This window comes from Aulonocara sp. 'chitande type north' Nkhata Bay, linkage group LG16 (genome assembly GCF_057382095.1).
Source record: "Aulonocara sp. 'chitande type north' Nkhata Bay isolate Kocher_YH1m ecotype deep benthic linkage group LG16, A_spYH_male_GT1.1, whole genome shotgun sequence".
Taxonomy (NCBI): Eukaryota; Metazoa; Chordata; class Actinopteri; order Cichliformes; family Cichlidae; genus Aulonocara; species Aulonocara sp. 'chitande type north' Nkhata Bay.
In genome coordinates this window covers 34,555,047-34,569,591 of record NC_141359.1, presented here as the reverse complement: position 1 = coordinate 34,569,591, position 14,545 = coordinate 34,555,047, and the positions used below count along the sequence as shown (strand labels likewise).

At 41.3% G+C, this 14,545-nt stretch overlaps 2 protein-coding genes across 5 annotated transcripts in view; one reads left to right on the top strand and one right to left on the bottom strand.

The window, feature by feature from the left end:
• The window catches only part of LOC147311966 (glutaminase kidney isoform, mitochondrial-like), a 42,313-nt gene extending 38,173 nt beyond the window's left edge, over nucleotides 1-4,140 (bottom strand). For all 3 annotated transcript variants that reach the window (XM_086267548.1, XM_086267549.1, XM_086267550.1), the window contains exon 1: nucleotides 3,703-4,140. In XM_086267548.1, coding sequence (XP_086123674.1) covers nucleotides 3,703-4,016 — 314 coding nt within the window. In that variant the 5' untranslated portion in view covers nucleotides 4,017-4,140. The remainder of the gene's footprint in view (nucleotides 1-3,702) is intronic.
• fkbp7 (FKBP prolyl isomerase 7) lies at nucleotides 3,635-14,318 on the top strand. 2 transcript variants are annotated; one of them, XM_086267559.1, is made up of 5 exons: nucleotides 3,635-4,204; nucleotides 6,019-6,187; nucleotides 6,450-6,601; nucleotides 8,814-8,941; nucleotides 11,970-14,318. In XM_086267559.1, exons 1-5 carry the CDS (start codon nucleotides 4,126-4,128, stop codon nucleotides 12,129-12,131), a joined length of 690 nt encoding a protein of 229 aa, XP_086123685.1. In that variant the 5' UTR covers nucleotides 3,635-4,125; the 3' UTR covers nucleotides 12,132-14,318. The 2 variants fall into 2 exon arrangements, with proteins under 2 accessions (XP_086123685.1, XP_086123684.1); XM_086267558.1 differs by lacking the exon at nucleotides 3,635-4,204 and having other exon boundaries at nucleotides 5,508-6,187.
• Nucleotides 14,319-14,545: the final 227 nt, after the last annotated feature.

The following is a 14,545-nucleotide window of genomic DNA, read 5'->3' as shown; positions in this document are numbered from 1 at the left end:
CACGGTTCAGGTTCTACAGGGATTTAAAAATAGTTACGCAAAACGGAGCGTGCTGCTCTGACCGGCTTTAAAGGGTTAACAATGACTTAAAAAAATAATATAAAATAGTGTGCAACACCACTGAAGTTTTTTTTTTTAAACTCTCTTTTCAACCAACGGCAGTCACTCTCCAAATAACTTCTGCTTAGCTTTCCGAGCTTCCCTCGGGTCCTCTTAATCAGCGGTCTCCAACCTTTTTTGCGCCACGGACCGGTTTATGCCCGACAATATTTTCACGGACCGGCCTTTAAGGTGTCGCGGATAAATTAGGGAGGGGCTAATAATCGGCTCAGTCATTTTTAATGATCGTTGAAAGCCCAGATCGTAATCGTGATTAAAATTCGATTAATTGAGCAGCCCTATTGTACCATATTTAACTCTTTGTTTCGTGCAGATTTCCATTGTCATTTGGTGGTGTGTATTTGTATTTGTGTACAACTGCAGTAAAGCTAAATCCTTCCCACAGAGAAACCTGTCAAATAGTACTACATAGTAACCTCCACAGAGAGCATCAGGACTTCTGCTGTAAACACTTCAACATTGGGAGTCTGTGGGGACTGATTTACTGCTGGAGCCTCAAGTGGACATCAGAGGAACTGCAGTGCTGGCTGCACATGCAGGAGTCTCAGGTTTGTTTGGATAGCAGCCACCTGAAGTCTCTGTTCATACACTTTTCCAAGTACTCCAGGTTCACCTTGTAGTTTAAAGCAGCAGGAAGTAGATAAAGGCTGAATCTTTACTTTACTCAAAGCTAACTTAAGCAGAAAAACTGACAGCAGTGTCAAGCCCTATTGAAACCCTTGGACTGGTCCACAGATGACTGAATGAACAAGCCCCATTTCACAGAGTCCAGTGGTTTAAGTGCCCGAGTCTTACAGTTGTCAGCAGCAAACATGAGCTGAACTAAATGAGCAAATCCACCAGACGGTGTTTAACCAGTAGATGGGTAAGGGCTGAATACTGCCTTGAACACCTTGTTTGTCTGCATTTGTCCCTGTAAAAATCCTCACGGACAGATGGCTCAGTCCATCTGCAATTGGATGACTGCTCACCAGTGCATGCAAGAGCTTCCTGGAAACAAGAGCTGAAGAGTAGTCTTCTTTCTGTGCTCTGCTTCATCAGGAGTGCTTTAGCAATGACGGCTGCCCTCTGGACACCCAGTCACACAAGAGTAGACACACCATAGTGCTCATATATCTGCCAACATCAAAAATCAGAGTAACACCTAACCAGACCTCCGGTAAATGCAATTAATATTTAACCCATTGTTTTACATGGATGCTGCCATCACGTGAAGCTTCTGCAGCTACAGGCTCAGATCAGGCAGCTGCTGGCCATCTACTTTAAGACAGTTTGACTTGTTTTACTTCATTTCGTGGCTTCATTTCACTGAGGGCGGGGCTTACGGATGCAGCCGGAGGACTGGTGGAGCAGACTGGTTCAATTTCAGTTTTCTATTGACAGGAATAAAAGAGGTTTCAGAGAAAAGTGTGCGATTACAGGACTTTTTAAGATGTGCAACTGCAGCCTGACTTAGCTTTTCCTCCTTACCTCACTGGCTGAATATTCGTGGGTATGCAACCCTGCTGTACTCATGCAAATAACAGAAGGAGAAATCCTGCTTCACCTTCGGTGTGAACGCACCCGTGCCAAATATTTAATGACTGTATATAATGATGATTTCATCTGCAATGTCTCAGTCATGCAGTAATGCTGTGATATACTGTAAAACCTTATCACTACCAAATAATTATATTTTTTTGCTTTATTTATTAATCACACTGTTTTAATAAACATATCACACTTGATTTCATAGAAAATACTGAGATAGTCTCCATCACATACTGACATCAAGTCTAAAAATATCCACATCTCAGCCACTCTTCATGTGATGACAGCTTGGTTTGACCAGCTACTCCAGGAAACACATCAGCCTGTGTTAGATACGGGTTCCCTGCAGTAGCTGTACCTACTCTTATCTAAAGCACTGAGAAACAAAGACTACAAGCTAGAGCAATAACTGCATGTTGTGTTGCTTTCATTAAGCTTCATTATTTCAGACAGGAAACCTGCTGACCCTGAGGGATTATGTGAAGAGTGTCTTGGGAGTGCAACATGTGCATTAGCAAAGCAAAAACCAATATCGTACATCTCTGTGGTGACGCCACCCTGTCCATGTGAGTCTTCATTTCGAGGTCAGGAAATATCTCATGAATTTTTTCCAGCTCGCTGCAAAAGGAACGACGTGGCTGCAGGCAGGCAGCTGGAGGCTGCCACAGATGTGGATTTAACCCCCCAAAAAAGACTCAATCATTAGGATTTCATTTTTTTATCTGATGACAGCTGCAGGGCTGCTACTTAGTAGGAAAACTTGTGAATTTTTACCAAAGACACCAAAAATTCCTGCATTTCTCATCAGTTTGTAAATTGTGGCATTGGTATTGTGTAAGGTCAAACATATGGCAACACAAGGAAGTCCAAACTAGTGAAAACTGCAGAGACGTCATTAGTAATTCCAATTTTTAAACAAAATATTTCTTTTGTACTTTATTTGAGGTGAAATATGTTTAAACTTTACAGTATTTCCCATTTTTAAATGACTAAAATTACCTTTTCTTCTTTCCTACAATACTCAGAAGTGAAGGCTTTGTGCCCTATTAGAGTCACAGCCATCCTAAAATCATAATGCAGATCTAATTTTTAAATGATACGGTTTTATTTCTACTTGATATAGTCCGCTAAAACTAGGCCCATCAACTGAAAAAAAATGGCAGGACTATTGTAATGCGTCATTAAGTGGATGTGGATAAATATAAACAGCATAATGTGTCCTTCATTCAATGCTGTAATGGTTTTATGTTAAAATACACGTTTTGTTGTTGTTGTTGTTGTTGTTTTGTTTTCTACAGGGAGTTGATCGAGTCTGTTAAGTTCAACATAAATAACCTGTGGAGCAGCAGCAGCAGCAACGCTCCAAATGTGACCTCCTTAGTGAAGGTCACAGTAGAAACCACTAGAACCTGCTCTGCTTCCTCCCCAGAACAGCAGCACTCCTTGAAACTAAAATAAAAACACGTGCATGTGGATGATCGTAGCTCAGTGAGAAGCTGAACCCGGTCTCCTGAAGCCTCGGTGTGGACCTTTTTACCCTCTGTTTCACGGCCTGCTGCTGTTTCACTTTCACAACTGTTGGCCCCCGCTGAGTATTATCTCCTCTGGGGCAGGCAGCTAACAGGACAACACTTACAGATTGGCGTGGTCAACTCAAAATCCCGGTAGAGCGGAAGTGCCCTGATGCGGAGTATTTGAAGACGTGAACATTTTTTATCGCCACCTTTAACGAAGCCGGTGGAGCGAACACGTCGCACATGGCCCGAGAGCCACTGATGTCCCACACAGGCTACAAGCTAGCTTATTTTTTTATTTATTACGGTTTATTTAAAATGTCTTAAATGAAGGGTTAAACCTGTAAAAATCACATTTAAAAAATAAGTAAACATTTACATTTTAAATAAAGGGACATTTAATGCGGTTATTAAAAAGTGTTCGCGTCGGTTAGCGGTCGCAGCATCCGATCGCGTCACGCACAGACGCCAGATGCGACGTCATGGCATGGCAGCGGGCAACCCGGAGATCTTCTAGAAGTATTTTACTGAAACCTACTTGTCGCTGTCCGCTTCGCCGCCGGCTCCATCCTTCTTCAGCTGCTCCTCTACCTCCTCGGCTTCGGTTTTCACGCAGTAGGAGCGGAGAGAGGCGGCGCGGGGCGCGGTGCGGAGAGCCGGGCGGTGCGCGGCGGCATTGAGGAGCTTCAGAGGAGCAGATGTGGCTCTGGCATCAACGGAGGTGGCGCCGAGGCAGCAGAAGCAGCGGGAGCCTGTCGGCAACCAGGTCTTCTCTCGGTAGACGGGAAAGGGACGCTTGAGGGTGGCTTCAAACAACTCCTTCAGCACTGTCGAGGACCTAAAATGTAACATCTCAATCCTGTCGGGCAATGAGAGAGAAATTCGTGATTCCTAATAAATCCGAGAGAATCTGCGAGGCTTCTGAATAGCGATTCGAAGCAAGTTGTCTGTCCGAGCGGCGATGACTCACAGACACCGGCTTCCACAAGTATATAGAGCGGAACAGCCACGCCCCATAGCTTTTTATTGGTGGAAATACAGTTAAGTAATTATGACGTACCCTATCAATTCTTCTTCTGTGTTTTTTTTTTTAAACTGCACCATCGGATATATGACCTATCAATATATGACTATGTTTTTACAACATGTTTACAGAGAAAAGGTGGCTTAATTACGCTGCTTTTACCGGGTTTATTAGAATGTTATTAGATTCATTCATTCCTTATTATTCCGTATCATTATCATTATTATTATTATTATTGTTGGTGATGGTGGTTTTGTAGTTGTTATTATCATTAAAGGAGACTTGGTGGTTGAATGAAAAAGTACAAGAGAGAATTCGAAGGAAAAGGCGTATAATGAGTTGTATGTCAGGCTGGACGCTAAGGAGCGAGAAAAGGATTTGTAGTGATTGGCAGGGCATATGAAGCTGGAGAGGACGTGCAGCAGGTTAGGGTAATTAATCCTAACAGAAATCTACTAATGAGTGACGAGAGTGTGCTGAGATGATGGAAGGAGTACTTTGAGGAGATGGTGAATGAAGAAAATGAGAGAGGAAGACAGTTTGTGAATCAGGAAGTGCAGAAGATTAGTGAGGAGGATGTGAGGGCAGCTTAGCAGAGGATGAAGAGTGGAAAGGTAGCTGGTCCAGATGACATATCTGTGGAGGTTTGAAGGTGTCCAGGAGAGAGGGAAGTTGACTTACAGATGGATAAAGTTGATGACATGAGGGCAGCTTAGAAGAGGATCAAGTATTTCCCATGAAGTTATGGGAAATAGTTATTCAAGCTATGTTAATAAGAAGGTTGAGTATCTGCAAGCAGCAGTATGACTTCATGCAGAAAAAAGACCTCTACAGACGTGAGGCAAAGAAGTATGTGAGCGTGGAGCACGACAAGTATGAGGACAGTGATGTTAAAGTTTTCACTGTGACTGAGCGGGTTGGACAGGATTAGAAATGAGTACATCAGAGGTACAGATCAGGCTGAGCAGTTTGAAGCATGGAGGAAGAATGTGGAGACTCCAGGCAGGAAAAGAGGAAGCTCAAAGAGAAGATTCATGGATGTTGTGAAGGAGGAGATGCAGAGGGCTGATTTGAAAGAGAAGATGATACACTGTGGCACAGTGTAAAAAAAGCATATACTACTACTACTAATAATAATAATAAAAATAATAATAATGATGATGTGTGCATTTCAGTTTATTATTATTGTGCTGTACGCAATAATAATATAATAATATTAATAACAATAACAAAATAATAATGATTATTACATATTAGCAATTATGACTAAAATTATACTTATATAATTAGATTTTAATTAATGATTGTGATTTTGAGTATTTTAATTATTATATAAAATAATTATTATTATCATACATATTGAGCCTGTGGAGCCATTGCTTTTCTTCAGGCAAAATTTCAGTGGATTCGGGAAAAAGGCGCAAACTAAGCAAAATGTGCAAATTCAGGGAATCAAGTGTCTAACACTCACTTTTGCAATGAGCACGTATTCTGTAGTTTTATACAGCAATATACAGCTTTAATGTAAGATTTCGGATGCAGAATTAACATCACATTATTTATTTGTTTGTTTTTATTTACGTAATAATTCTGCAGCCCCAGTACCTTTTGAGAGAAGCATTTCTGCCCTCGGTATAGTCTGTCAGGAAAAGCATGCGCAGTTTCTCCAACCCAGGTTGATCCCCTGGCAGTCAGAACTCAGGGTATTCCGGCCAACGTCTCATACGTCCTCCTCAGTGTTCAAACGTCACCTTCAGAAGTTGCCACGAATGCAAAGCGGCATGATGTGGAGGTTACTGAGCTGCACAGTGTGCCTGTTTGTGTCCGCAGGGCTGAGTCTGCGGCCAGTTTCGGCCGCTGAAGAGGAGCTGGACGGAGAAGTGGAGACTGAAGTTTTATTTAAACCAGAGGAGTGCAGCCAAAGGAGCAAGAGAGGAGATCTGATCAATGCTCACTACGATGGGTTCCTCGCCAAAGATGGTTCCCAGTTTTACTGCAGGTCAGTGCTTTGAAAACAGAGTTATGTGTTAGTCCGATGTTAATTTCGAGTGAGTAATGAATGCATACTTAATCCTAAAGTCCTCTTTAGTGTGTGTTTAAAATGCTGAAGCTCTATTTAAGCTTTAAGTATGTTAAAGTGTAAAGGGATTGGAAACATTCCTCATTTTAAGTTTAAAGCAACCAAAATTAAAGTGCACGTTTAGTCAAACTTATTCAAAGATTGTTGATGTTCTTTGTCTCTGCTTTTATTTCTGTTTCAGTCGTACAGACAAAGATGGACAGCCTCAGTGGTTCGTTTTGGGTGTGGGACAAGTCATTAAGGGACTGGATGATGGGATGATGGGCATGTGTCCTGGAGAGAAGCGAAAACTAACCATCCCATCAACCCTGGCATTTGGAGAAAAGGGCAAAGGTAAAAACATCTAGGTGGTGGTAGGTGTGCTGATTATGTATTTCCCCACAAGGTTGGGGATGTGATTTTAAGGTTTTTATCATGAAAACTCAGTTATACTCAAGGTAAGGCCTTAAAAGGTTATCAGCAGTCTGAGTTTTAAGTTGCTTCTATCATTTCCTGTTGTGGTGTTCCCCAGGGCTCAGTTCTCGGTCCTGTTTTATTTTCTGTCTGTGTGCTTCTGTTGGGTCCAATAATCCATTAAGCAGTGACTGTGAAGACCCATAGAGGCCTTTATATGACTGTTTCAGAGGTTGAGAAGTACAACTTGTGTAAAAATGTGGACACCTCTTTAAACAAATAACTAAAAAGTCCTGAGATGTAAATAAAAATGTTTTCCATGAGCTTTGAGTTTCTGCAAGTTGACTTTGTTTCAGTGATTTGAAAGCGTTGAAGAAATTAAGTTTAAGTAAATCAGTAGAAAATCTTAGTGTTTGCTTCAAAAATGAGCTACAGCAGCATCTGTCTTTTTTATTATTCATTACATACATACATATGCTGTGTTTTCTCAACTCTGTTTTGTGTGATATTAGTTGATTGTTGCAGGTCTGCCTTCATGCTGTCTTATCTTCTTTTACAGCCCTTTAACTGAAGGGAGATCACATCCCTCGCAGTGTTTGCTACTCTTCTCCACATGGCATGTCCTGTAAGCACGCAAAGATCTTTAAAGGTCTCCTCTTCGTTTCTTCTTTGTATGTGTTGGAGAACTTTTGGAGGAGTAATAGTTGATTCTTTGATTAATACTAACTACAGTCCTCTGATAGTGGTGTGTTCAGTCTGGGATGTTGCATTTCACCCTTTGGGTGTGAAAGAAATGTTTCTTCTGCTTAGAGTGCATGTTTTAGTTGCCCCCTGCACTAGTTGGCTTTATAATGACCCACAGACACTGAAACAGAGCTTCACCGATTCTTCTCTCTGTACCCTCTGTTATTCTCTGTACATTAACTGCATGTCAATCTAATATTCTTTTACTCTCTTGCTCGTATAAAGCATATTTTATCTTGTTTGATTTTAACCAATGGCAGTCATTTTCCAAGGTACCTTTGTGTCTTTATTAGGCAATAAAAGAGAAATGGTTTGTAATCTAAAGCATAAGGTGAGAAAATCTAAAGATACTGCAGAATAATATGTAACCATAAAACGTTTGGGTCAAAAACATGGACATGGACTTATGATTTTTCCCAAACAGCTACTAAACAGACTGATGAAAAACAAACAAACATAATTTCACTTTGTAAACACTGAAGAGGAAGATTGTACTACAACACAAGCCATATTATTTGTCAGATAATTACTATTAGAGGCGACGGCTCACATAATACAAACTTAGCCTTAATGTAATTTAGTGGGTGGAGCCAGAGGTTATAAGGTTTGGGTTAATATTGCTGTAAATGGTAGTAGCAGGGCTTCCTGTGCCTGAAGTTACCATCCTGGAGTTCCACAAGTATACTTGGTCCCATCATGCTCACATTTTTCATTAACATCGTGTCTTTTGTAACAGATTGTAATGTCCATAGTTACTCATGCTGAAGATGCAGTTGTGTGTTGCAGAGCTGTGACATAGGGGGAATTAGCTATGGAGACCAAAGCAGATTTTGTATCAGGATGTAAACGTGTTTGTTTCTGCTGTAAAGTCTGGACATTTTAACATAGAAGTGTATGGAGACTGAGTCACTGCTGGAGCTTCAAGTGGACATTAGGGGAACTGCAGTTTTGACACTTTAGACTTTTTCTGCATTGTGTAATTTAATGGGGTAAAAACAGACGTAAGCAGCCGTACATGAATTTTTACATAAGATCAGTTTAAAAAAATCTTCTGGTCTCTTGGGGCTTGTGTAAACCTTTAGATTCACATTTTCAACACACATATTTTTCTTTAAGCTTCAGAGCAGCGTCTATAGTTTTGCTCTCAAATCACATTTTTAAACACACACCTATTCTCCTTGATAGTACAAACAATGCACCAAACCTACTGCGTACTTCCATGCCTTTATATTTTGCACTGATTAAAGTCACTACCATGTTACTCAGTGATTAATGTTTCTCTGTCGGTATCTGCTGTTTTATTCAACTCAGCACAAAAATCTGAAATCAGCAGCTGAGCCACCAATCTGATAAACTTCTTCAATGATAATGAATCATCGGTCATTTAAAATGTTGATGTTTTAAACAGGTCCGGTGCCTCCTAATGCCACCGTGGTCTTTGAGGTGGAGGTCCTCTCTGTGTCCAAGGGACCACGCACCATGGAGGCTTTTGGAAGGATGGACCTCGATAAAGACAAGAGTCTCTCAAAGGCAGAGGTAACTTTATTTTATAACCTGGTAATTACAATAAAAGCAAGGACACAGTTGGTTCAGCTCATGCTTTCTATCATAAAATAAGTCCTCTGTAATCCGATGACAGATGATCCCAATTCCACTTATTCAGCCGGACATTAGTCTTCAGTTCCAGGTCTGAATGCACCTTCAGTCCTAAATGACTGAATAGAAAAGTGAAAAGACAAAAAACTGCAGCACATTAATAAGGCAAGAGCCTGGAAACAGGGTCATCATATCTTAAGAATCAGATAAGCAGTCGAGCAGAATGGGCTTGTTTTATGCTGAAAATCAGGGTTATTAGGAGATACAAATTAGCACCTGGCCCATCTGTGTGCGTGCAGCTTAAACATGCATAGAAAATACCTTCCTACAAATTTGTTTCTCTGTAATACCAGTCATGAAACTGAGAGAACAAACTACATGATTGTTATGTAATAAAACAGGATCCAGCTCTACATGAAATGTGCTTAGTTGGTCTCTTTTCGCACACGACTCTACCACTCTGGTGTATGTGGGTAAACGTGTGGCAAAAAACCTTTGTTCCTAAAATTAAGTAATTAAGACATTAACAAGGTTATTTGGAGATGGCTGTACGGGAAGATCCCAGCAGATCAGCAGTTTCTGAAACACTCAGAAACATTCATACCACATTAAAAGTCACTGAAATCACCTTTCTTCCCCATGTGTACGTGCCTACATGCAACTGTGATTGATTTGATAGATCAAGAAGTACAACTGTACCTAATGAAGTGGCTGGTGAGTGCAGCCAGCTGAGTTCTCACACCAGGACAGTCTATGCAGAGCCATAAATCTACAGTCCAGCGTAAAAATATGTGATTCTGTGGCGAAATGTCCCGTTACGTTAGAATCGGCTAATCTCCTGCAGTCTCCAGTTTCATGCAAACTCACAAACACAATCTTGTTCCTGTCATGTGATTCTGGAACAGAAAGTGATGGTTTTCTTAAAATAAACCCGCATCTTTACTTCTGCAGAGGCTGATCTCGTGGTTTAAATTTAAATTATCCCAAACTTGATAATCTGACTAATAATCCTGCCAGTGCAGTAACACATCAACCTGTTTTCACCAGCCCTACCTGAGATTATGTACCTTGCATGTTTATCATAGTGCATATTTCCACTCCTTCACATATAGTCGCCTCATAAAGAATAAAGGTTGCATATTATGCTCATTATCTCTATTTTATCTTTAAATTATTAACTGCAGTACCAAGAAGCTTCTAGCACGCATGTTGTCTGGATGGGTAATACTGAAAGAAAACAGGAGAACCAGCTGCTGAGGTTTCTATAACATATATATACAGTGGGGCAAAAAAGTATTTAGTCAGCCACCGATTGTGCAAGTTCCCCCACCTAAAATGATGACAGAGGTCAGTAATTTGCACCAGAGGTACACTTCAACTGTGAGAGACAGAATGTGAAAAAAAAATCCATGAATCCACATGGTAGGATTTGTAAAGAATTTATTCGTAAATCAGGGTGGAAAATAAGTATTTGGTCAATAACAAAAATACAACTCAATACTTTGTAACATAACCTTTGTTGGCAATAACAGAGGTCAAACGTTTACTATAGGTCTTTACCAGGTTTGCACACACAGTAGCTGGTATTTTGGCCCATTCCTCCATGCAGATCTTCTCGAGAGCAGTGATGTTTTGGGGCTGTCGCCGAGCAACACGGACTTTCAACTCCCGCCACAGATTTTCTATGGGGTTGAGGTCTGGAGACTGGCTAGGCCACTCCAGGACTTTCAAATGCTTCTTACGGAGCCACTCCTTTGTTGCCCGGGCGGTGTGTTTTGGATCATTGTCATGTTGGAAGACCCAGCCTCGTTTCATCTTCAAAGTTCTCACTGATGGAAGGAGGTTTTGGCTCAAAATCTCACGATACATGGCCCCATTCATTCTGTCCTTAACACGGATCAGTCGTCCTGTCCCCTTGGCAGAAAAACAGCCCCATAGCATGATGTTTCCACCCCCATGCTTCACAGTAGGTATGGTGTTCTTGGGATGCAACTCAGTATTCTTCTTCCTCCAAACACGACGAGTTGAGTTTATACCAAAAAGTTCTACTTTGGTTTCATCTGACCACATGACATCCTCCCAATCCTCTGCTGTATCATCCATGTGCTCTCTGGCAAACTTCAGACGGGCCTGGACATGCACTGGCTTCAGCAGCGGAACACGTCTGGCACTGCGGGATTTGATTCCCTGCCGTTGTAGTGTGTTACTGATGGTGACCTTTGTTACTTTGGTCCCAGCTCTCTGCAGGTCATTCACCAGGTCCCCCCGTGTGGTTCTGGGATCTTTGCTCACCGTTCTCATGATCATTTTGACCCCACGGGATGAGATCTTGCGTGGAGCCCCAGATCGAGGGAGATTATCAGTGGTCTTGTATGTCTTCCATTTTCTGATGATTGCTCCCACAGTTGATTTTTTCACACCAAGCTGCTTGCCTATTGTAGATTCACTCTTCCCAGTCTGGTGCAGGTCTACAATACTTTTCCTGGTGTCCTTCGAAAGCTCTTTGGTCTTGGCCATGGCGGAGTTTGGAGTCTGACTGTTTGAGGCTGTGGACAGGTGTCTTTTATACAGATGAGTTCAAACAGGTGCCATTCATACAGGTAACGAGTGGGGGACAGAAAAGCTTCTTACAGAAGACGTTACAGGTCTGTGAGAGCCAGAGATTTTCCTTGTTTGAGGTGACCAAATACTTATTTTCCACCCTGATTTACGAATAAATTCTTTACAAATCCTACCATGTGAATTCATGGATTTTTTTTTTCACATTCTGTCTCTCACAGTTGAAGTGTACCTCTGGTGCAAATTACTGACCTCTGTCATCATTTTAGGTGGGGGAACTTGCACAATCGGTGGCTGACTAAATACTTTTTTGCCCCACTGTATATGTGATACGTTTCCTGTCAGGCACAGCGTGAGGGCGGCGTTATTAAAATTCAGAGTTTACTCTGAGGTGTTTCTCTGTTTCCAGGTGAAAGAATATTTGAAGCTGGAGTATGAAAAAGGGGGGAAGCCGCGCGACGACCCTTTCTACGAGAAGCTTATAGACGATATCTTCTACAAGAACGACGGCGACAAAGATGGCGTGATCAGTGCGAAGGAGTATAACATTTATCAGCATGATGAGCTCTAGCACTGTTTGTTTTTTTTTTAGTTTGTGTGTTATTTAGAGAGGAAACTAAAGGGAATACACACACACACACACACACACTTCCACTGTTAGATGTGTACACTTTTTCAGTCACTTTCCGTCAAACAGACTCACCACTTCTTCTTCATCTGGAAGTTTCCTGTTTTTCCCGCAAAGCCTTTTGAACATGTAAATTCAGGCCTGCAGAAGCGAGCATGTGAGGGGGTTTCTTCCTCTTTAGCGGTTATTTTGACCCATTTTGTCATTGTAATGATTTGGAAAATGTTTGCGGTGGAAATAATGGGCCAGTGACTTGTTACCTGTTTCCCACTGACGTGAAGCCATTTCTGCCTTTGAGAACCAGCCCACATCGTCACTGGTGTGAGTACCCTTCATTCCAGTGTTTCTAGACCGTGTAAAAGATGGACTTAGCTACTCTGAAATCAGCCGTTGCTATTGCTGGTCCATCTGCTTTTTTTAAGGACTGACCACAGTAAAAGTATCCTGAAATATCAGCTTCAGTTTGGTGATAGTCTGTGCATTTTACAGCTTAAAATGTTGACTCAAGAGTTTGGAAACCCCATAAATCTTAATCTGATCCATAATCAATGGTCAGTCCTTGAAAAACCAGGTGGACCAGCACAACCCCACACAAGTGTGATCAGCCTGGAGCTCTTTGCATATTTGCCAATATAGTCTTTGAAATTTATAAAAGGCTAATGGCTGCTCTTCACCAGAAACAAGTTAAAGCTGAAGCATGCCCATGATTTCACAGGACCTGTCTTTGTGAAACCACAGGTAGCGCCCTCTGGTGACTGCTGAAACAAATTCAGGTTTAAGGCACTTGCAGACCATTTTCTATACAGTCTGTGGTTTCTAACAGAAATTTGGGCTGAGGAGGAAACATCTGAGGGCTGCTTCCGGTGGAAAATGGGTAAAAGAGGCCCCCCAAATAATCAGTAGTGACATGGAAACACTAAATGGGATTAAAATTCTGGGGCCTTTTTCTACGAAGCAATCTTTTCCTTATGTAGCTTCACTTAACCTAATCAGGCTAGGTGGCTATCGTCTCGATAAGTCATCCTGGGGTTTATCAGTCTAGGTATGAGTATGCTCACATGAAAGAGCCAGGATTTGACCACTCGCGAACATGCACAGGTGTACTGGCAGCAAATGCCGATGGAAACATGACAGCAGCAGTGTGTGAGAAGAAAAGAGCCGTATGGTAGTAAAATTCTGAAAACTCAGAGCTGTTCTATTAAGACAGAAGATTATTTAGTTATTCCTTTAAATTAAGTTGTTTGGATGCACGTACCACAGTCTCAGCCTTATTCTTTCATTTGCAGCCTGCACTGTTTAATGTTCTAAGAGCAAGTAAAGAATAAATAGAAAAAAAATTCAAACTGGCAAAAAGGTCAAGCCTTTAAGGTGTGCATGGCTTAGCCGCCCTGTCATACTATCTTAAAGCTTTCAGAACAATAAAGTTGACTGAATTGTTTGTAGCAAACAGGCAGAAAGGCGAGTAATAAATTTGCTTCCAAGAATTTCCATTTTTTACTTACGGTCATCAGATAAAGACAAAAACTTGAGACTCTCTTGCTGTTTGCACTCCGAGGTCTTCTAGGAATGGTGACGGATTTCCAGGAGAACTGATTGGTCAGAAGGTGGTGATTTCATATCTGCAGCATAGGTTACCATGGCAGCGCACTCATGGTAGAAGTGAACTGCTGAAAATCTCCAACTTTAACCTAAAGTTACTTGCTTTGTAGGATAGGCTGAGCTCCAAATGTTGTTTTAGGGCAGATTTTTCCTTTAGGAAGCAGACAAGTAAAGCTGAGCGAGCTCGAGTTCAGTCTGAAAGTAAGAATATGTGCAGCACCTGTGAAAATGTGCAAACACCACTATATATTTTGCCATTTAAAGGTTTTTTTCCTTCAAGTTTTCTGAACTTTGATTCAACTTTCAGCCAAAACCGAAGGATTGCACAACGTCCTGCAATCAGCCATGTGATAAAGTCTTTTAAGATGAACACAAGAACAAACAGCTCAGAGGATCCCGGCTGCCTCCGGGCCTCACAGCTCCCCGGATCAGCAGTGTTTCTCTCAGAAACCACGTCTGTAAACATCTGTGTGTAAAAGAATGAACTGTGACACAAGTGAACATAACTGATAATAAAATTGTGTTTTTGTCTTGGTGTGGTCAGATCTGTGTTTGTGTGTATGCAGAGGGAACAGATGAACGAAGAGGAGGAAAATCTGTATTCAGCCTCCTTAGTATGGAGGACTGAGAGTGCCAAAATCCTAAATAAAAAACCAACTCACTAATAAATCAATAGGACAAAAAATATCCATCTAGCTACTGAAACGTTTATAAATAAATATGAAAACATTTAAAAGTAAAAAAATTTAATAAATAAA

What these genes read in the sequence shown, in the direction of transcription:
- fkbp7 (XM_086267559.1), top strand. Translation starts at nt 4,126, where the DNA reads ATGACTCACAGACACCGGCTTCCACAAGTATATAGAGCGGAACAGCCA. An exon ending in ATTTGGAGAAAAGGGCAAAG is followed by an intron (nt 6,602 to 8,813) that starts GTAAAAACATCT and finishes TGTTTTAAACAG; the next exon opens with GTCCGGTGCCTCCTAATGCC. An exon ending in AGAGTCTCTCAAAGGCAGAG is followed by an intron (nt 8,942 to 11,969) that starts GTAACTTTATTT and finishes CTCTGTTTCCAG; the next exon opens with GTGAAAGAATATTTGAAGCT.